Source organism: Oryza glaberrima, chromosome 8 (assembly GCF_000147395.1).
Source record: "Oryza glaberrima chromosome 8, OglaRS2, whole genome shotgun sequence".
In the NCBI taxonomy this organism is placed as follows: Eukaryota; Viridiplantae; Streptophyta; class Magnoliopsida; order Poales; family Poaceae; genus Oryza; species Oryza glaberrima.
This window is the reverse complement of record NC_068333.1, coordinates 4,435,220-4,458,336: the sequence shown is the minus strand read 5'-3', so window position 1 is coordinate 4,458,336 and position 23,117 is coordinate 4,435,220. Positions and strand designations below refer to the sequence as shown.

The following is a 23,117-nucleotide window of genomic DNA, read 5'->3' as shown; positions in this document are numbered from 1 at the left end:
GATTCATCATCGAATGTTCTTTAAGCATGACATAAATATTTTTATATTTGCACAAAAATTTTGAATAAAACGAATGATCAAACGTTGGTCGAAAAGTCAATGGCGTCATACATTAAAATACGGAGGGAGTACTATCGAGTATGGTAACTCATGGTATCTTTTTAAGAAATATAAAATTATCCTTTACTATTTGCCATCCTCTTCAAACACGCATTCTCATATATAACCCTCTTAAATAATTTTAATTATTTATCATCAAAGCCCATTAGATTAGGAATAAAATCATCCGTTGTTACTGCACATATAGTTGAGTTTTTCATCATGTCAATGGTACAACTACGTGTGCAGTAATAATGGAGGATGTTATTTCATTAGATTATTGCTATGTTATTATTTATGCTTGCCAAACTCGGTAAATTCAGTGACATGAGTCTTCTTTGCCTCGTTATCTCCTCTTACCCATATGCCTTCTTGGAGCTCCGATTTCCCCATCGGCAAGCATAACGGCATAACCAAGCACTCGCGCACTAATAGAGGCAACATAGTTTGGCCTATCGTTTATCTTCCTCTCAGCGCTCGAACTCAGGGTATAGCCGCATCGATACCGGGGGCTAAACGATGAGCTCAGAGGCGTAGTCGGTCGGACTTTTTATCATCATCGGGAGGGAGTGGCAACTGCTACTGGACCCTAGGATGCTGGGACTCCACCGTCGGTACCTCCTCTTCTTTCACCGCCATCTTTCTCATCCTCCCACGTTCGGGAACGCCAAAATCTATTGCGGCCACCATTCATGCCATCCCGAGCTCCCTCCTCGTCGATCCCTCTCTACGGTGAGTTTCTCGCAAAACCTTCATGCTCTTTACCCTCCACAATGTTGATGATTCATGCAGTGGTTTACTAGGAACGCGATTTTGTTCTTGTGTACTGTTGTTTACTTGTCACCATTATGTTCCGAGCCAAATCGAGCACCTTCATCATTGGATTGCATGGCCTCAATCTACTTCTAGGACATCATGCCCTCACTAGATTCCATAAAGTCGCCATTGCACCATACACCTACCCGCCACTGCCATCTATTTCGCTGCTACTAGCCACCTCTCTTTGTCTCCACCATAGCGCCGGTGCCCTCCATGCCCCCTCTGCTTGCCAACTGGAGGACCGAGTCAGGCACAAGCAGCTTGATGTCGTTGATTCTCCCAATGTCCCCATACATTAGTGTGCCTGCTTGTTGGCACTAGGTTTTTGTTTTAGAAGGTTAATTGGATATTTGGATGTATGCCATTACAATTTTGCCTATTTCAAAATATGCAATTATAATTCATGTATTTGTAAACCATTGTTACAATTTGGTTGGTGTTGGAATATGACACTACTTACCCCTTGGATACATTTGCAAAAAGATTTGGACCAAATTTCCCTCCTTCCTTCATCCTCCTCTTCCCCTCTTCTCTCCTCTCTTCCCAACCTCACAGGTCACGCCCAATGCTATTAGTTTGAAACAAACATTCACATGATGTTACCTTCTTTCATACTCTCAAGTTTTGTCTAATCTTCTATATTGCCATGTTCCATTTTGAGCCCCTTGATACCCATTCCGTAATTAACCGTTATTCTTTTTCTTAAAGTGACTGTTGTCGGTGTTGAAAATATGACATACCTGTAAGACTTAACAAAACGTCAAATATTTTTATAGAAAACTACGGAAGACCTATTTAAGGAAGACCACGGGAGATCTACTTAGACTTGATCAAAATTGAGTCGAAGACTACCTAGTATGAAGGCCTAGCCCCAAAAGGGCCTAAGGGTATGAAGGCCTAGCCCCAAAAGAGGGCTGGAGAAAAAAACCCAACAGAACAGCAATCAATTCAAGCCATGACACCCATGAAGCCTAGCCAAGATCTAGCCTTCAATCCATTGAGATCCACCGGAGCCAAGCTTCCATACATCCTACCACTATCTCAGTTGGAATCCCCGGCGATACTGGTAGATAGGCTTAGTCAGATGGAGTTTTAGATAGGATGCCTTGTAGGGCTATATGAACTGGTGCCTGGCCGGTGCACACAGCGAACTGATTCACCACAAGGCTTGGAGAATCTCACACGTCTCCAGAATCTGAAACTTGTTGGCAACAGAGCTGATGGAGAAGCTATAGGATGGAAAAAGAGATGTTGGATGTTACTACCTCCATCCCAAAATGTTTAACGCCGTTGACTTTTTTAAAAATGTTTGACCGTTCGTCTTATTCAAAAAATTTAAGTAATTGTTAATTCTTTTTCTATCATTTGATTTATTGTTAAATATACTTTTATGTATACATATAGTTTTACACATATCACAAAAGTTTTTGAATAAAACGAACGGTCAAACATGTTTAAAAAAGTCAACGGTGTCAAACATTTAGGGAAGGAGGGAGTATTAGAAGCGCGCCTGGCAGTTCGATGGTCAGTCAAGGATCTAAACCTTCAAGATATCATATGAAATCATTAGGCCTCCTAAGACCACCAGCACAGCTTGTCAAGAAGAAGAGAGGCCTGAGATCAGATACAGTCAAGTGGAGGTTCTCATGTATGCTGCTTTGGCGACTTTGCTCTGCTGAACGCTATGCATTGTTCAGTGGAGATTTCTAGAGCTATCAAATTTTGGAATAGAAGGATATCTATATGCTGCAAATTAATTGTTATGTGCTGTTAGGCATGTTTGGATTTTTACATTGTCAAAGGTTCGCAATAGCAAACCAAACATGCCTTAAGAGGAAATATGAGTATTTCTTACAAGCTCTGAACTAATAGAAGGGCAGAAAATGGCCAAATTCATGGTCTCATTGGGCAATAGATGGACCTATTCATTTGAACCACTTAATCATTACTACCTTCTCGAGTAGTGACTGTAAATTTGAAATAAAAACTGTGCAAGCAGAGCAAAAAAAAGGCAATGAGCAGATAGCAATAGGCATTATGCATTATCTTGTACCGGTTGTAGGCACACAGGTACAAACTGTCGCATACTGACTTTAAGGAGACTGCCTAAGTTAAAACACCACCAACACTGTTGTGAATAATTTGGCAGGGATTACTGAACGATACACTTAGAGTAGCAAAATAGACCGACCAAGTTTTTAAGCAATATTCAGTCAAGTACCATAGAAGAGTAGCAGAATCGATTGAATGAGTGAACCACGCAAAAGTACCAGCATACTCATGGCATTCTCATTTCAGGAACATGCGCATAGCCTTGAGCATCATCCGATCTTCTTCATCAAGCTCGTCCTCATATACGCCATCAAGGTAGCGGTAAGGGTCACAGTAATCATCATACTCATCTGAGTCAAGAATATAGTCTGGGCCACCATAAACGCAATCATCATCACTATCAGAGAAGAAGTCAGCACCCGACCAGATAGGCTTATGAACTTGGAAGTCATAGTCATCAGTTGAGTCATAGGGAAGCCTCAGTGTCTTGATCCTGGCACACTTTGCTCGCAGGGTGTCATCCATACTGACATTGAAGCAATGGCGAATGTCGAGGGATTCCAGGAAGAGGCAGTTGTCAAGGATTGCTGTCAGTCCTTCGTTGCTGAGATTATTAGCAAAAAGCTGCAGAGAACGTAGCTCATGCATAGTTGCAATGCCCAGGGCTTGCTCATCCTTGTTGTACCCACTATGTTTATAATTGTAGAAGCACCTCTTGCTCAATCTGAAGCGCTTCAGCTGCGGGCATGCTTTGCCGACAGCCTTAAACACATCATTCTCACCTAAATTATCACATAGCGTAAGCTCAAGCTCCTCAAGCAGTGGAAACTTCTTTACTGCTGCTGAAAATCCTTCATCAAGGATATCAAAACAAGACATGAGACGAAGACTCTTCAGACATGGTGCCCTGCAAAGATAGGACAAGGACATTAATAAAAGATTAAAAGGAATATGGTGTACAAGAAGTAACTAGCAGTCTAGTCCCCCATTCAAGTCTTGGTAAAGTTATAGTTAGCTGCAACCATAGTTCCTAACAGATCATGTGTAAAAGATTCTGGCACTTTAGAGAATAATAATCACACATCATCACAATTATAGCATTTACAAGGCAAGTGACATGGAATTCTCTTAATTGCCATGTTTGGTCTGGAGAATTTGAATTATTAATTAAATGTTGCAATAGCAGGCTAGCAGCATCAAACATGCATGAAGTCTGCTTCATTTGTTGAGTTTCATTTGTCAGATAATAATTTGTAATCTCCAATCGAAAAGTTCTCTTCTGAATATATTCTATTTTGAATCCAACTGAAGTATGTACCTTTTGTCATAAACTATTGTCAGGAACCTTATGATCATTGCGGCATCACCCCACAAACTGATACCACCACAGTTTGTTAAGACCTTTTAAACACACAGACTTTGCAAGGTGCTGCATATTACTCTGTCATTTGTGAATATATGATGGTAGCTAAATGCAAAGTCAAGGTGAATTCAGTTCATAAAAACACAGAAACTTGAGGCAGTTTCAGATATCTGCCGATAATTGGATATTTTTAGTGATTTACCAACATGTTCTTGATAATTTATCCTTTCTAAATCATAGAATCAAATGGCAAAAATCCAAAGTCACCTATTAGCATTTGACGCTCACTTGCTTTCTTGTGAGGCAATTATTACTAAAGTATCAATGCAAAAGCTTTTCTATTGTACACTTCATTGCCAAGATAACAAAGTTATCCTGCTATGGCTTCCAAAACAGACATGAGTGTAGGAATCAAACAGACTCTTACATGAATCTATATGAACTCAAATCAGTGGCTATTGACATAATTCTGACAAAAGATCATTCGACAATGCAACACAAAATAAAAATCAGGGGCACTGAAAATATCAAACCAGATATAGCATTGACTGCAATTTCTGTTATTGGTGTATGTTCATCACCCACAAGTGATCTCAATATCTACCCAAATGCACTGCAACTAATTAAGATGCATTTAGTAGTTGGTACCGAATAGAACACATAATTAAACCGTGATTAGAAGCATAGATGATACAGTCAGCCAAGAGTCCTACAATATTCTATTACATCCATCAATTTGAACAAGAGCAGCACATATCAGAACAAAGCTGACTAGAAGAAACCAGAATTCAGAAAGCACAACGCCGCGATCAGCTTACCAGAAAACGAAGTCGAACAAGATTATATAGAACAAACAAAAAAAAAGATTCTTCTGAAGATTGGGGGAGAACAAAACTCACCGATCTCCGAGGAAATGGAGCAAATCTTCGTCGGCGGCGTACTCGCCCCAGAAGGCCTCGCACTGCCCCTCGCTGCGGCGCACAGCGGCCTGCGCCATCCCGAAGAGGTTGAGCTCGAAGGAGAGTTCGGCGTGGTTGAGCATGTCGATGCGGCGCCACAGCTCGGGCTCGTCGCGCGCGGCGCGGCGCCAGGCGCGGCACACCTGCCCGGCCCCCATCAGGATCTCGATGTGGTCCAGCTTGCGGAGCACGGCCAGGATCGCTTCCCGCGGCAGCCCCGCCGCCCAGTCCCTCGCCTCCTCCCCGTGCCCGCGCCCGCGGCCACGGCCACGGCGGCGACGGCGTCGAGAGGTGGTGGACGAGGGAATCGCTGGGTTAGGGTTAGGGTTAGGGCTAGGGCTCGGGAGAGCGGCGGCGCGAGGCGCGAGGCGGAGCTCGCGGAGGATGTCGGGAAGCGGATCGTACGGCAGCCCAAGCTCCGCCCGGTCCATCGTGTCCGCCTCCGGCTGCGGGTCCTGACGCTCGCCGCGGCCGCGTCGGCGGTGGCGGCGGCGACGGCGAGAGGCGGTGTCGGTGGTGGTGGGGAAGGAGGGCGTCGCGAGCTGGGGATGGGGTTCGGGAGGGTTAGGGTTCGGGAGAGCGGCGGTGGTCTGGGCTTCGCGGAGCTTGCGGAGGATGTCCGGCAGCGGGTCGTACGGCATCTCCGCCTGATTCCCCTCTACCTCCGGCTATGGGTCGAGAGGAGGCATGCCGCGGTGGCGCCGGCGACTGCGACGGCGACGGCGACGGCGAGAGGCGGAGGGAGGAGGAAGGCAAGCGCAGTGGAGGTGGAACGGAGGGAGGAGAGTTTGAAAATTGAAATTTGGAAAACTCGTGTCAAGGGAAGGGAAGAGAAATTTTTTCATTTTTAAATTTTTTTCTTTTAATATTTACAGAAATAATCCATCGGCGCAAAAAATACAAAAATAGACCCTGCCGCCCTCCACTAGAGCGGCAAGTTGACGTGGCAAACGGGGGAGGGACGGGCGGTGACGGTAGATGGGAGAGGGAGGATTTTTTTTTGCACGAAAACCCTTGCCGCCCTTTGTTAGGGCGGCAAGGGGCCTCCATGCAAAAAAGCCAGCCTAGGCCTAGTACTTTTTGGCTGGTACTTTTTGCATCTGGGTCCCTTGCCGCCCGGATGCAAAAAGTACGAGCCAAATGCTCTTTAGGGCTGCGAAAAATGCATTTAGTCCCTTGCCGCCCTTACAGGGCTAAATGCAATTTTCGCAGACGGCGGTAGACGACGTTGTCGAGCGCCGTCTGCCACGTCAGCTTGCCGTCCTCCACTAGGGCGGCAGGGTCTATTTTTGTAATTTTTACGCCGATAGATTATTTTTTAAATATTAAAAGAAAAAAATTTAGAAATGAAAAAAATTCGAAGGGAAGAGGAGTAGGAAATGGGGAACAAGATGGCCAAAGCCCAAAGGAATAGAAATTTCATCAAAACTAAATTTGAAAATTCAAAACTTCAGAACAATTTTTAGTCACATTAGATGTTTGACACTAATTAAAAGTATTAAACGTAGACTAATGACAAAACTCATTCCATAACCCTAGACTAATTCAGGAGACGAATCTATTGAGCCTAATTAATCCATGATTAGCCTATGTGATTCTACAGTAACCATATGATAATTATTGGATTAATTATACTTAAAAAATTTGTTCAGTGAATTAGCTCTCATTTATGCAATTAGTTTTATTAGTACTCTACGTTTAATACTTCTAACTAGTGTCCAAAGATCCGATATGACAGAAACTAAAATTTAGTCCGTGGATCCAAACACCACCTTAGTTTTGAAGTTGTTTTTAAAATATTTTCAGGGCCCCTTTGAACCGTATGAATAAAAAGAAATGAAGGAATAGAAAAAACACACAATCTTGATAAGAATGTAAGTGTAAAACAGAGAATTGCAAAACACAGGAAAAACACATGAATGGTTGTTTGGTTGGACCGCAGGAAAAATGCAATAATCGGATGAGAGATATAAACTTAAAAGAAATTTTCCAAGAGGTTGGAGTTCTTGCTAATTTTCTTTCAAAATCCACATGCAATGAGTCATTCCATAAGAATTCCATAGGGTTTGGAAAGTTTCAATCCCTTGAATCAAAGGGCCAAATAAGAAAATTTCCTATAGGATTTGAATCCTATAAAATTTCTACATAAATCCTTTCAAAGGGGTCCTCAACGTGGTTCTTTTATAGCATTGGTTAAAAACACATCTAAAAATTTTACCTATAAATTAAACTTTTATTCCCTAATAAACCGTTTTAGCTTATCAGGGAATATGGGCAACCGATGAGGACCTTCAGTGATTTGCTTAAGGAAATTGCTATATATATGATTCAACTATTTTGACTCACGTACGATTAAATTTGATCAACGGTTGTAAATGATTGTAGTGCATATGAAAATGTTCTCCTTGAATTGATCTATGGTTGCATGTCTCTAGACTCTAGTTGTACATGACTTGTACAATTGGATCATATGTATAGTAGTACCAAAGGATCTAACTATAATTATCGATGATATCTCCTTATTATAATATAATCCGGTTGTTTAAGAAGAGTCTAATTATATAATACTCCCTCTGTTTCAAAATGTTTGACACCGTTGACTTTTTAGTACGTGCTTGACCATTCGTCTTATTTAAAAAATTTAAGTAATTATTTATTCTTTTCATATCATTTGATTCATTGTTAAATATACTTTCATGTACACATATAGTTTTACATATTTTACAGATTTTTTTAATAAGATGAACGGTCGAACATATACTAAAAAATCAACGGTGTCAAATATTTTGAAACGGAGGGAGTATTTGGTAACAAACTAAATGTAGCCACATAATTATAAATTTACCAAATAATGATATGGTTAAAAATATCATCAATCTGAACAGGCATTTAGTCTCATTTTTTAATATAGTCCGCTACTGAATGAAACATATTCTAAAAACACGACTAAAAAAATAAAAAATTAAAATATCACGTGTTATTGAAACCTATATGAATTTAAAAACACACAAATTTTTAAATAAGACGAATAGTCAAAGTGTGTCAAAAAAAATCAACAATGTCATCTACCTGAGATAGTATGCCATGTAGTACCATATTTTAAACACACCCTTTAGAAGTCGGAGTATTTACACAGCTATACGAAACGGATTTGTATTTTTTCGAAACAGCCATTGATCTCATAGTCGGGATCGAGATCTCTTGACTTATCCAAAACACTAAACTATAGTATTAAAATATTGTCGGAGTTTCGCTTGAGAGTCGAGAGACTCCGAATTGAAGGCCCGAACGCTCTCCAGCCTCTAAACCCTCGCTACACGAAGTTTCCGGTGCCGCCGCCGCCGCCGCCCGCCGCCCACCGCCCGCCGCCGCCGGTAGACGCCTATCCTGCCGCCGGCGAAGGTAACTCGCTTCGTTAAGGATCCTTCCGTAAGCATCCAAGCATATATGGATGTCTTAGCTTTCTACGGCAGGAGGATGAAATCAGTTTTTTTATATTAATTATTAATCGCGCCTCGTGTATGAGATTCAGAGATTAGCACGATCGGTGTGATATTAACACGTCCCTTTAGTTACCTTTTTTTAGTTGGCAAGTTTCTTGCAGTTAGGATTTTCGATCAGGTCTTGGTTAAATCGGATTGCTGCCTATTTGTGCATCGAACATCTTAAAATTTCCCTTTTCTTTTCGTAAGCAGCAGTCAGAGATTTTCTCTGGGGTACACTTCTCAAATGAATGGTAGTAGAAATTGAGGATAGCACCAAAACAAATTTCTTAAGATTTGTAGTTGCTTCCGTGTAAATTATTTGATGACCCCAGCTAGTTCTTCCTATCAAGTTATATCATTTGGTATTTGAAGAAGTGTCTCTATTGGATCCATCATGTGGTGATTTAAATTTTTTTCGTGATTATAAAAGACCCGAGTTTGATCTATAAAAAAGAAAAAGCAATTCGGAACAATCATCCGTAATGCTTGAGGAAGTGCATATAGACCTTATGCTAGTTTAAACTTTCCACTTTTCTGAGTTATTTTTCCCCCAAATCTGATGCCTCATTGGGTGATACACATTATATTTTTAGGTGCTACTTGGCACTATGGAGGTGAAGCCAAGCCCATTGCCCATGTCACCTGTCAGAGATTGGTCCGATCTCCCAACCGATGCGCTTTCTACCATTTTCATGAAGCTTGGGAGCATTGAGGTTCTCATGGGTGCAGGCCTTGTTTGCCATTCATGGTTGGCTGCTGCGAAGTCACCTGAGCTGTGGCGTTCCGTGGACATGACTCGCCATAAGGTGGTTTTCTCAAAGGGCATAGACACCATGTGTGCGATGGCGAAGGTGGCAATAGACCGCTCTCAAGGAAAGATGGAGTCATTCTTGGCTCAGAAGTTTGTTACTAGCGAACTCTTGGATTACCTTGCTTGCAGGTATAATTTTACATCCTATATACCGAATTTCAGTCCATGGCTTTAATAGCCTGGCTCATGTTAACAGGGTTTAGCTCTGATGCTACTTCGATGATTTGTTCTCAGATATGTAGTTTAATAGTAGCTAGATCTTGTGAAGTTCAATTATGCAGTAACATGATATCCACCCTCAAGTTAGGTTTACGTATTTATAACTAATGGACTTTTAAAAAAAGAACCCAATCTCCCACTGATTATTGTGTATGCATCGCCCCGACTACATGGTGTGGAAGGAAGAAAGTGTGAGCTATGCGATTTGAAATATTTCGGGGCTTCTTAGTTCTTACTACACGATGTGGTTGGCACTGTACTCCTTACATGATGTGGTTGGCACTGTACTCCTTACATGATGTTCTTACTACACGATGTGGTTGGCACTGTACTCCTTACATGATAAATATCACTGTTAATTTGATTGCTGTCCTTCTGTGTTTAAATCTGCAGGGCTAGTTCTTTGAAGAGCATTCGGCTCATCGCATGCAGAAATTTTTGGGAGCCGTCATTGGCTGAACTTGCAACCCAATGTCCACTGTTAGAGGAGATCGAGTGCTCAGGAAACAAAGTGTCTTCAGAATTTCTCGTGTATGTTGGCAGGGCGCGCCCACAGCTGAAACGTCTAAAAATCCATATGCGGTGGTTTGATGAGGATGCAATGGAGAGTGAGATGGAGCATGAAATGGAGCATGGGATGATGCATGACGATGATGATGACGAGGAGGAGGAGGAGGAGGAGGAAGAGGAAGAGGATGAGTTCTTATACGAGGACGAGAATGTTGATGACGATGAGGATGAGGGGGAAGAGGACGAGGAGATCGAAGAGGATGAGGACGAGAATGATGATGATGATGATGATGATGATGATGATGATGATGATGAGGAGGAGGAGGAGGAGATGGAAGAGGATGAGGACTTGGACGAGGACAAGAATGATGTTGTAGAGGAAGAGGAGGATGAGGACATGGATGAGGGCGAGGATGATGAGAATGAAACTAATGAGGAATGGGAGGTAAGGAAGAACAAGGATGCCTTTGCGATAGCGGAAAACATGCCTGAGCTACGACTTCTTCAGATTTCAGGTAACAACCTGACCAACAAAGGGGTTCATGCCATCCTCGATGGCTGCCCCCACCTCGAGTGTTTCGACCTCTCCGAGTGCTACAATGTCAGAGTCGATGATCAGCTCCGAGCTCGCTGCGCAAAGATCAAACATGCATGGCTGCCCAGGCAATCGCCTCGCGTTCACTGCCCTGATCTCCGTGTCATCGAGGAGGACGAAGGTGAAGACTATGGCATCACTATGCAAGATCTATGGGAAGCTGAGGTTGAGACTCTGGAGGCCGAGGCCAAGATGGAGGAGGGTAGCTATGGCGACTATTATGAAGACTACTCTGCCCTCTCATCCCCTGAGTCTTGCGTCGACTCAAAGGATGTATATTGTGATGACCCCAATGTTTACACTATGTACCATGATTACTATTCTTTGTGATCTTTTTATAACCTTGTTTAACCAATACAGGATGTGCCGCCGTTTAGTATTTTGAGGTTAATTGGAATTGTTACAGTAAGGCTATGTGTGTGTGTGTATATATATCCTGGTAAGCTTTTGCTTTTGCTGGCAAGCTTGTGTTGCTTGTATGACCTTGTGAATTTGTCGCCTTTATTAACTTGCTATTACTATATGAATTAATTGGAATTATACGGAAATTTAACGTTCGTGAATATATGTACAAATTTTACAATATTATATACTTTTTTGAAGATTTAGATGTGTACAACTATATAAATCAAATATCTTCATGTTGTTTTTTAATTAAACAGATAAGTAAAACATTAACTCTTCTAACACCAGATTTATTTATCGCATGGTGGTAGAATTGGTTACATTAAACAGTAAAACATAAAAATATATATAACAAAAAAGATCTAAATTAAGTAAAAGAAAATTACTCTAAATCATCGTCAAATTCAACATACAGACGATTATTCGGGTGATTAAACGGAAAATGACCAACTAATCGCTAAAAACAGAGTTTTAATGTTCGTGAACGATAAATGTACACCGTATCATGTTAACGAAACAGTTTTACTATTGTTAACGTATATACGGCTGATTAATCGGTCTGTACGGCTGTTTTGCATAACACTATTTCAACATCGTGGCCATGTTCGGCAGGCTGTGGCTTTGCCAAACTGATTATATGGAGTAGTTGCAGCTAGGGCAGTCGCAGGCTGGGCAGCCAAACAGGCTCCACATATGCTTGTTGGCAGTGTATTGTAAAATTTAGGATTAATTTGATCTTGCCATTACAAATATACCATTACAATTCGTCTATTTATAATCGTGCCACTAAAATTTTATAAAATTGAAACTGTGCCACTACCGTCATATTTTTCATCCATCTCCTCATCTGAACGTGGGACCCACACGTCAAATCCATCTTCTTCCTACATACCCCCTCTTCTTTCTTTCCCATCTCTCTCCACCCCCTCTCAACCTTCCCACAAATCCTTCCCATCCTCTCCTCCCTCCTCACCAGACGCAACAAGTATGGAGGTTGGCGCGAGGGCAACTGTGACAAGGTCGACGTGAGGGCAGGAGCGATGGCGGCAACCAGCAGCGACGGTGGAGGAGCAGTGACAGGGGCGGCAAGAGTAGAACCCTTGACCGGCACGTGGACCAGTTCAGGGTGCGTGCTTTGACGCGCACCGGTGGCATCCCGCCCCCCTCCCCCCTATCTGCGCACGCTGCCAACCTCCCTCGGTGATGACAAGGACGATGATGTCTTCTTGTCGCCGTTGCCCACTGCGGCCATCTCCGTGCCATCTCCGTGCCAGTGAGCACTTCACGATGACCGCTCTCCCTCGCATCCCCCCTCTCCGTTTGGCTGCCGCCTCGTTGTCAGATCTGTCACCGCCGCTTCTTGCTCCACCACTACCGCTATCACGTGCACGACGAGCACTTTGGCGCTGGCACCGTTGAAGCTCGCACCGGCCATGGATGGATGGACGATGGCGGTGGTGAAGAATGAAGATGGGAAGAGAGAAGAAAGAAAACAGAGAATGAAGAAGATGGATGGAAAACGTGACGGTAGTGGCACGGTTCTAATTTTGTAAAATTGCAATGGCACAGCTACAAATAGATGAATTGTAATGACATTTTTCTGAAATGACATATTTGTAATGGCATGATCGAATTAACACTAAAATTTTTCTAGTGAAACTTAGCATGTGCCAGTGTAACGACCCGCCTCTCCCAGGCCGGGCTCACTTACATCTGGCAGCTTTCATAGGTCATAGACTGCCCTCACAGGGCAACACATGTCTTTTCTGCAACACTTTGTCCTCACTCGTGTGCACCCGGGAAGAATTTCCCGGTCGGTCACCCATCCCAAATTGCTCCAGGCCAAGCATGCTTAACCCTAGAGTTCTTTGGAGATTGGCTTCCGGAAAAGAAGTTGCAACTTGTTGATATAAATATTCTATTAATCTTATTAAGCCCTAGGCCGGGATGTTACACCCTCACCCCCTTAAGAGAGATCGACGCCCCCGTCGATCAACCCCAGGCCAGGAACGTTCTCTCTTGGCCACGTCCATGTGTCCAGTGCCAGCGCATGTGCCATGTTGTGTAACCACTCCCGGTCTACACCAGCCATGCGCACCATACCTGCGCAACTGCGACACACGCGCCCGTGAAACCGCGAGAGTCGGCTCTGATACCATTTTGTAACAACCCGCCTCTCCCAGGCCGGGCCCACTTACATCTGGCAGCTTTCATAGGTCATAGACTGCCCTCACAGATCAACACATGTCTTTTCTGCAACACTTTGTCCTCACTCGTGTGCACCCGGGAAGAATTTCCCGGTCGGTCACCCATCCCAAATTGCTCCAAGCCAAGCACGCTTAACCCTGGAGTTCTTTGGAGATTGGCTTCCGGAAAAGAAGTTGCAACTTGTTGATATGAGTATTCTATTAATCTTATTAAGCCCTAGGACGGGATTTTACACCTCTCTTGTCACGCCCCGAACTAGTCCCGAGCGGAACTAGCCCGTGACGCTCCAAATTAACCTGTTAATCGATACTAGTCCCAGGAAACAGTGCTGGTATCACAGGAAGACAGAATATCACAGTAACAGAGGTCTCTTTATTATAGAGTAGGAGTACAATCATGTTGGGCTGCGGACAGATCCCGAGCTCACAACTGCATTACAAAAGGGAAACGGAAGCTAAGACTTGGACCAAACATCACAGGCGCGACTTGGGAACTAAGCCGAAACCCTAAAACTCATCGTAGCTGGCTTGCTCCTGGAAGAACTCCTCGTCAGCAAGATCCGCTTCATCTTCTTCAGCAACTGGAGGGGGGGATTATTTATATAGAGCAAGGGTGAATACGAGAGTACTCAGCAAGCCATGGGAATTAAGTGTTTAATGCAGGCTTCAAGGAAAGGCTGTTGTTTTTGCAATTCATTTTATTTGAACTCCTTTCTGAAACAACTAAGTGAGTGCTTCTCAAACGACACGGATGAGACAGTGCGTCTCGTCCGGTCGGAGTATGTGCAATGTATCAATCTTTTGAATTGATCAAGATTGGCACCCGGCCAACAGCTTTCAAACGGCCACCCGGGCCTGGCTGATCCCATCAGCCGCAGATTTTCCAAACATCAGACCCATTCCACAACAGCAAATTTCACAAAGCAATAGTCAAACAAAACTACGCTGGGAATCACCTCACATCCGCCCATGACCGTGGGCACGGCTGTTCGAACAGTTTAATGACCTCTGCAGAGGGGGTACACTTTACCCACACGACATTATTAACCCGGATCATCCAGCCCGTGCAGAACGGCCACGACTAGAGACCTTAAGGCTTTCATGACAAGGCATTTCGAAAGCCGACACAGGTTCACCATATGCCAACGAGAGGGGTCCCAGACCAACACCAGATTAGGTCCCAGACCATACTGTGCCAGGAAGCCCAGGGGTCCTCCCCGACACCACCCCGGCGAATCCACATGTCTCTTGGCATCAAGGCTCCCCCGATTAGCTAGTTACTCAGCCAGGGGTGTCCCATTCCACCCATGTGGTCGTACTTGTCTTATGTTCAGATGAAATTCCAAGGAAACGGTCCTTAAGTGCAAGAGCGGGAAACCGTACACCCGGTACGTTCCCCGGTCCGCGGTTTTGGAAATCCATTTAGGTTCGCAAGCACCGACCCAGGTGTCGGGTTTTCCAAATCTTTTGTAAAACCCAAGTTTTACCCAAGATGTTTCTCAGATTTTAAGTTTGAAGGCGACCGTCGATACCCGTGCAGAGTGCACGATTACCGAGGCGCAACTAGATGGGTACAAGGGAACATGGTATAACAATTACAATGGAAGGGTCAAATGCAACAAATTAGGTACGTCCGCCAATCTGCCTTGCAGACGGGACAAGCAGATTAAGTGTGATCCTATCAATGCATAATATTTTTCAAGCAACATAATTAAGTTCAAATATAGGCTCAAGATGTTCAAAGGTGGCTTGCCTTGCTCGAGATCTTGAGCTTGATCCTCGAAATCCTCGCACTGCGGGTCTTCGGGCTCCGAAACTACACGCGAAACGGGACAACTCAACAAACAGTGAAAATAAAGCCCTATTATTGACCTCTAAGCGTGCCATTAGATAGATCTCGAGATTTGAGGAATTTTGGAAGTTGAACGGAGTCAAACGGACTTACGGTTGGGAAGATATTGAATTTCTAAGATTATTGGATTTTTGTCTAAAGGAAAAGGATTTATTTAAATCCTTTTTGAAAAAGAAAAGAAAAGAAAAGAAGGAGGGAGGGAAATTAGACTTCCCTCGGGCGGCTAGGGCGCGGCCTGAGAGAAAGGGGCGGTTCGGCCGAGCTTAATGGGCCGGCCGGCCCAAGAGGGCGGCCCAAGGCGCGCACGCGGGCGGGGAGGGGAGAGAGAGCCGGTGGGCCGGGTCCATCCCGCATGGTCCTGGGTGGGACCCGCTTGTCGGCGACTCGGCTCACCGTGAGCGAGGTACACGCAGGGCGTGCTAGGGTTTGGGGAGAGAGGCGCGGCGCATGCGCGCGGTTCGCGGAGGACGTGGTGCGACGAGCCCACGCGCAGCCTCACGGCTCGCGGTGGACTGTGCGCATGGGGAGGGAAACGGAGGGAGCGGCTGGCTGGGTCAGCCGATCCGGTCACGGCCGAGGTGGCGCCGACGTGGCGCCTACGTGGCAGCCACGCGGGCCGGCGGGAGGTAGACGACGACGCCGGCCGGAACGGACATTGAACGACAGCGACGAGCGGCTGAGCGAACCATGGCGATACAGGCGAAGGCGAGCACACCGGGTTGTTGCACAGGACGAGGGGAGACGAGCCAACAGCTCGGATTCGCCGGGGGATGCTCGACGGCGGCGGATTGCGGCAGCGGCAACCGGCGGCGGGAGAAGGGGGAAACGGCGACGAGGTCACGAGGGGTCGATTCCCGGTGGTGAGAGCATCTACGCGGCTACGGGAATCCGTTGCTAGCGTCGGATTGGGCGGAATTGCATCGAGGAAGGCCGGCGACGAGAGGCGCTTCCGAGCTCGGGCGGCGACGGCGACGAGCACGCGGCGAGCGACGGCAGCAGTCGGGACGGCGCCGGCTAGCTACGGGGAGGCTACGCATGCTACTACCGAAAACTAAGGGGGGGAGATGGAACGAGGAGGGAAAACGGAGGGCGACACTACCGCGACGAGGTGGGGCACTGTGACGAGAGGCCGACGGCACGGGAGTGATCTCTCCGGCCTCGGGCCGGGGAAGAGGAAGAAGACGAGCGCTCGGAGTCCCCTTCCGCGTCCTAGCGCGCACCGGCTCCTCCAGCACACGCGACGGCGGCGGTCGGCGAGAGAGACAGCAATGGCGCGGGTGAGAAACGGGGAAGATTGGGAGGGGAAAAGGAAGGGAGGGCGCCTGGGTTTATAGGGCGGCGATGTCGGTTTGGAAACCGACCTTGGGCGGTCAAGGGAGCGAGCTGGCGCTCGGCGCTCGCGGCCAAAACGACGATAGGAGGTGACGCCGGCGATGAGAGGAAAAAGAAGAAAAGAAGAGGGAAAGGGGGCTTGCCTTCTTGCCATTTCGGGAAAAGGAGGAGGGAGAGAGCGCGACGCGGCAGAGGGGGCGGAGGGCTCTGCCTCCGTCCCTTGGAGGCACGCGCGGGGAGTGGCGGGGCCGAGTCGATGACGACGGCGATGACGGCGGACCGATTTGGAGTAGAGCGGCGACACGGGCGGCAGACGCGGGGTAGGCGCGGCAGGCGCTGACGGCGGCGGCGACTGGCCGGTCGGCCACCACGGCGCGCGTGCGCGGGAAGCAACGGTGCGCGGCGACGATTTGGCGGCGTCGGCGGGAACGGCAGCGAGAGTGGAGAGGGAGGGCTCGGCGCGGCTCACAGCAGAGCGGGGAGAGAGAGAGAGAGAGAGAGAGCCGAGGAGGGAGGGGGAGATGGGCCGAGAGGGATTCGGCCCATCGAACCCGAGGGAGGCAAATAGACTTTTGCGGAGGGATTTGATTTGGGAAGGATTTGGATTCGGGATTGAACTTGACGATAGATCGGGGATTTGAGATCTGAGATGGCACAGACACTAGACAACAAGCAAGGAAACAGATTTCACAATTAAGGTTTTTAAGAGATAGTTTTCCCGCTAGGCGCCACGACGGAACGGGCGCTACAGACAGCCCATTATCTTGCCTATAACTATGGTTATGAACCGTTGTGGAGCCCCATCGGTTAGCATAATAAGCTAAAGCAAAAGCTAAAATTTAAATTTTCAAACTTAAACTTGAAGTTGATTTTAACATATTTTCAATGTAATTGTTTTAACATTGGCTTTTTAATCTCTACGAATAAATATATAAAATTTTTACCTATAAATTAATTTTTATTCCATGATAAACTGTTTTGACTTATAAGGGAATATGGGCAACCAACGAGCCTCGTGCTTATTAGCTACCAAAGTAATTTATAGACAAAGCTTTTTATGTGTTCTTAATAACTCAAAAGTTTATGCTAGAAAGTAAACTATGATTAGAAAATCAAATTTAACTTTTATTTTTTTTACTTGCAGCTAATAAGCTCAAGATTAAACAATGAGACTGGATACCAAAAATTTTAGGAAGGTATTCAAGTAAAAAAAAGAGCGAATGAAGAGAAAAAAAAAGTCATGTTTGGTTGGGTATTTCATATTTACATATCATTCTCAATATAAAAATATATTTAAAAAAGTATTTCATTTCCTACACAATCAAATAACAAAGCCTTTGATTAAACCATTGTGGTAGGGTAAAAATGTCAAAACAAATAGGAATCCGGAAGGTTCTTCCACTGACCAACTCGAGAGGGGGACAAAAAGGTGAAAATGGCAAAAACAAACCACCCCTTCACCTTCGGTGTCTAGCTAGCATCGGAGCCTCCTTTGCTCCAAACCCTTGCTACACGCCTACACCACCGTGTTGCCCGGAGCAGAAGAGGCCACCGCCGCGTAGCTCGCCGCTGGCGAAGGTAACTGATCACCTAGCTGCGTCAAGGATCGTTCCATTCCGTTCCCTATTCTTCGAAAGTTGCCGATACCCTAGTTTCCTATTCCTAGTGTTCCGCAGGAGTGGTGAGAAGGGGGAGATTGATTTTTTTACTACTAATTTCTGCGGTCAAAAGCTAGCCAGCAGATTTCCCCCCTGTTTATTGTGACAAGGTCTCTATAAGTAACTTATGATGTTGAAGAGCATAGCTTGGGATGTTCCTTAGGTTTTTTTTTTCGATTTGTTTGTGGGCATTTCGGCATTTGGCTACGAGATTCTTGCAGTTTTTCTTTGTATTTATAAAAAAGAATCTTGCAGGTTCCTCTTGAAGTGGCTAATTAACAAGTTTATTTTCAGTTAGCATCCATCATACTTCGTACATTTAGAAATCTCTCGATTCCTTACAGGAGCAACAGCCAACAGATATTTCGTTTTTTTTCTTTTTTGAAAAGAAACCTTTCTTAGCATATTATTTTGAAGGTTTTTTGGTAAATTTTTAAAATGAACGGTTGTAGTAAGTGGCCGTAGATCCAGAAAATGGTTGGAGACCTCTAATTGCCAGTGTCAATTGTTTTATGATCCTAGCTAGTATTCCTTGTTGAGTTACATTATCTGGTATGATGAAGAAGGGTCTCTTTTCTGTGGGATCACATAACTTGTGACCGATTATTACAAATAGAATCATCAAAGTTTGATTTCTATGAGGAATTTGATGGCGGAAACAAAACAATTAACTTTGATCTGGAAGGCCTCGTGTACTACAAGTCTACAACGTCCCTCGGTCATTTTAGTGATACTACTACTATAATAACTCATGTCTGCTAGAACTCACAACCATTTTTAGTTTCCCTTCCAAGTTCTGATTTTGTCACTGATGATATATACCCTCATTTGTAGGCTCCTGTTTGCACGATGGAGGCGGTGCCAAGCCCCTTACCTGATACTGATAGCGAAAGGGATTGGTCTGAGCTCCCAGTGGATGCACTTTCTGCAATCTTCACGAAACTTGGGACTGTTGAGATTCTAACGGGTGCAAGCTTTGTGTGCCACTCATGGTTGGCAGCTTCAAAGTCACCTGAACTGTCGCGGTTCGTGGACATGACGCGCCACAAGGTGATTTTCTCAAAGAGAACTGGCATACTGTGCGCGATGGCAAAAGCAGCGATAGATCGCTCCGATGGACAGATTGAGTCATTCTGGGCCCAGAAGTTTGTCACTAGTGAACTCTTGGATTATATTGTGAGAAGGTATTGTTTCCCAAATGCTATATTCAGTTCTGGGTTTGAGAGGTTGAGCTTTTAGCGATTTACATGGACCATGTTGAGATATCAGAATTAAGTCTCGTCTAGCTTAATAAACTGCTTGCATATGTACAGTACGATGCTGAATTAGGCTTTATTTTATCACTGTCAAGTTAGGTTTGCATTTTTATTTCTTGCAAAATGAAAAAAAGGATTTAGAGTCTGTTCGGAACCAAGGGTTCCCAACCCCTCTCCACCGTATTCCGCGCGCACGCTTTTTAAACTGCTAAACGGTGTGTGTTTTGCAAAAAATTTCTATACAAAAGTTGCTTAAAAAATCATATTGATCCATTTTTGAAAAAAAAAAGCTAATACTTAATTAATCACGCATTAATGGACCGTTCTGTTTTCTGCGTGCACTGTTCCGGATGGGAACTAGGTCGTGCGAACACAGCCTTAGTGTTTATGGTTAGCCAGCTGCTACAAGTTTCTTAGCCCAGTTTCTTGGCTTTCAGGAAAACTAATTGACTGGCTGTAGTGCCATATTTTGCTACGGATAAAACAAAATATATTATATTATTGACTAAAATAAATAAGTGCATATTATTTATCAAATGAATTACCCATCTTTTCCCTATGGAGAATATTCACCTTAATTTGGTTTTATATGTCGTTATCCATTTAGATTTGATTTTTTTAATATTCAGAAATTTAAGTGGTTATTTGTAAATTTTATTCACTCTGAAATTTACAATGGAGTAGTTGGGGTGGCAGATTCACTGCTGCCACCACTAGAGCCTTTTAAAGGAGTACAGAAAATGTGCGCTATGCAAAATGAAATATTCAGGACTTATTAATTGGCATTGCTTGGTTTAGTTTATTGTCGTATCTCATTTTCTTTAATTGCCTATGCAGGGCCAGTACATTGAAGAGCATTCGACTCGTTGCATGCACATTTATTCAGTGGCAATCATTGGCTATGCTTGCTGCTAAGTGTCCACTTCTAGAGGAGATAGAGTGCTCATATCATAAAATGCCAGCAGATTTTTTCAAATGTGTTGGCAGAGTTCGCCCACATCTGAAGCGCCTAAGAGTCCATATGCACTATTTTGATCAGGATGAGCTGGAGAATGAGTTGATTAAGCATGTCCTTGAGGAGGGTGGTGAGGTATTCGAGGAACCTTTCGAGCAGAGGGAGGCAAGGCGGAATGTGGATGCCTTCGCGATAGCAGAAAACATGCATGAGTTACGGCTTCTGCAGATTGCAGGTCATAACCTGACCGAGAAAGGGGTGCGCGCCATCCTTGATGGCTGCCCCCACCTCGAGTGCCTCGACCTTTCTAGCTGCCACGACATCTACGTCGATTGTCAGCTCCAAGCTCGCTTCGCGATGATCAAACATGTCAGGTTGCCTTGGCAACGGTCTCATGATGGTGACTGCCCAGATCTCCGTGCCATCGGTGAGAGGGTCACTATGGCTGATCTTTTCAGAGGTCTCGCTCGCTCTCTGCTTGAGAACATGGAGATGGGGGATGGTACCTATGGCGACGACCAAGTCCCTTCGTCCCCTGACCCCCGTGTCGACTTGAAGAACGTAGCCTGATGACCCCAATATTTTCCATATTTTTCAGTGTCTTCCATGGTCCATGGTTAATAATAGCTATGATCTTCCCAGCGTACGTGCTGTTTAACTAACGTAGGGTGTGTCACCTGCAGTATTTGTTATCAGTACCGTATTAGTGTTTTGGGAGGTTAGAATGGTGATGATATATACCCTGTTATCTGTAGAAGTAGGCCTTTTGGTTTGCTGGCAAAGGCTGTGCTGCTTCTATGACCTTATGAACTTTGTGTGCTTTATTAGCTTAAGCTTACTATTATGTAGTAGTTGGACAAGTCTCTACCTGCATCTGTTAGACTGTTAGCTGGAGATGTGTATGCAAGCAATATAATGGCTATGTTAGTGTATTGTGAGCTGTGCTCATCTCATTAGCATCATATTCTCAACAATTATTTCTTCCGTTTGGCGTTTGCTTAATTTTCTATGTTCAAACGAGTCTCTGGTGTGCAAATGTATTGCGTTGGTGTCTCTTGATTTACTGATCATTTCAATGTCAGTATATAAAGTTATATTTCTGATTCTTGAACACTTGTTAGCAGTGTTTCCTTCTCTTCTTTTTTTACGGATTCATTTTTTTTCTTCTAATTTTGTAGTTTTCAGCAGTGTTATTATACTAGAAGCCGGCTATTAACCACATTTTTACAGATTTTTCTTTTTTTTAAGGAACCATTTTTTACAAGTTTCAAATGCATGGATAAGCATTTTACTTTGTACGTCTGTAGACTCGCCAATTGCCTAGCATGTAAAACAAAAAAAAAGACACCAATAAATCTCTAAACCAGAATTGTAGATATAACACATCTTTAATCTTATAAAAATAGGTCATATTAGGTCCCGAGATAATATTTTTCTCAGTTCGGCTGAGTAAGTGAGGGATCCATATGAGCTCCACATTTCAACAACTCAATCTTGTTTCACCTCTCTCCCCTCTCTTCCCATGTCAATCTAGACATCTAGCACGACTGGTGACAGCCGGGAAGAAGGGTGGCGGCTGGTACGAGAGTCGCGCGACGGTTGATGGGGAGAAGGGTGGCGGCCGTTGGGATAGGCGTGAGGTCATTGTCCGAGGCCCACCCTGGCTGCATGGCCATGATAAGCTACCTCGTCTCACCCTCAGCGTCGGCTGCGTAAGCCTCCCGCCTAATTCCTCCTAACTTCTTGTCTTCGATGTCGTGCGAGTTCGCTATGTCATTCCGCATGTTGTATGGGCGCCCAAATGCTCCTCAGGAGATTCCATGTTCGTGAGCATACCAGCCAACGACCGAATCCTTGTGTCTCGCGGCGCGCTTTAGCGATCAGGGAAGAGAGTAACTCACCTTCTAGAGCGTTTTGGATCTGCCGGCCATGGCCGTCACCAGGAGCATATATAGGGTCCTCGTCACCACCAGCACAAGCGTGGTTGGGGACGTCGTGGTCAATGTTGGAGGACTAGTGAGGAGGCACGGGAGGTGCCCCTACTGTCGTTGGAGTGGGGCCTACCGGGGGTGGGCGGGAGGGGGATGGGTGGGATTGAGGGTGGATGGAGGGGTTGGTCCAGTGGGCCCTGTTTAGTTCACACCAAACCTTCCCCTAACTCTCAACTCCCAACTTTCCATCACATCATATTACATTCAAATCTTTCCTACACACGTAAACTTCTAATTTTTTTTCCAAACTACTAACTTTTCTCAAACTTCTTTCTAATTTCAGGAACTACGCAAAGCCTGGGCTGGCGTGTCTGTAGGGCACGGGTGGGGGTAAGAAAGGTTCACAGATATGAATAATTACGTGGCGGTGGCGCGCAGACCTTAAACACAACTTGAATAGATCGTAGCCGTACAACTTGCTAGTCAGAACTTGATCGAACAGTAGTGAATTTTTTTGGTGATGTGGCCCATGCGGTTAGCGCCCCCATCTGCGGCCTTTTCAGTTCTCCATTTGTTCATGGTGCTTCACTGCTTCATAGGCAAAGAAAA

The 23,117-nt window shown here is 44.9% G+C and overlaps 2 protein-coding genes and 1 pseudogene across 2 annotated transcripts; 2 read left to right on the top strand and 1 right to left on the bottom strand.

Annotated features, from left to right (window-relative positions):
• Window positions 1–2,947: 2,947 nt before the first annotated feature.
• On the bottom strand, window positions 2,948–5,723 carry LOC127782051 (putative F-box/LRR-repeat protein 23). The gene is made up of 2 exons (XM_052309120.1): window positions 5,233–5,723; window positions 2,948–3,877 (listed from the first exon to the last, which is right to left on the bottom strand). The coding sequence occupies exons 1-2, from the start codon at window positions 5,721–5,723 to the stop codon at window positions 3,208–3,210; spliced, it is 1,161 nt and encodes a 386-aa protein (XP_052165080.1). The 3' UTR covers window positions 2,948–3,207.
• Window positions 5,724–9,385: 3,662 nt separating this feature from the next.
• Window positions 9,386–11,242, top strand: LOC127783201 (F-box protein SKIP19-like). Its single transcript, XM_052310433.1, has 2 exons — window positions 9,386–9,717; window positions 10,201–11,242. Exons 1-2 carry the CDS (start codon window positions 9,386–9,388, stop codon window positions 11,240–11,242), a joined length of 1,374 nt encoding a protein of 457 aa, XP_052166393.1.
• Window positions 11,243–19,215: 7,973 nt separating this feature from the next.
• Window positions 19,216–21,133, top strand: LOC127783341 (putative F-box/LRR-repeat protein 23; annotated as a pseudogene).
• The last annotated feature ends 1,984 nt before the right edge of the window (window positions 21,134–23,117 follow it).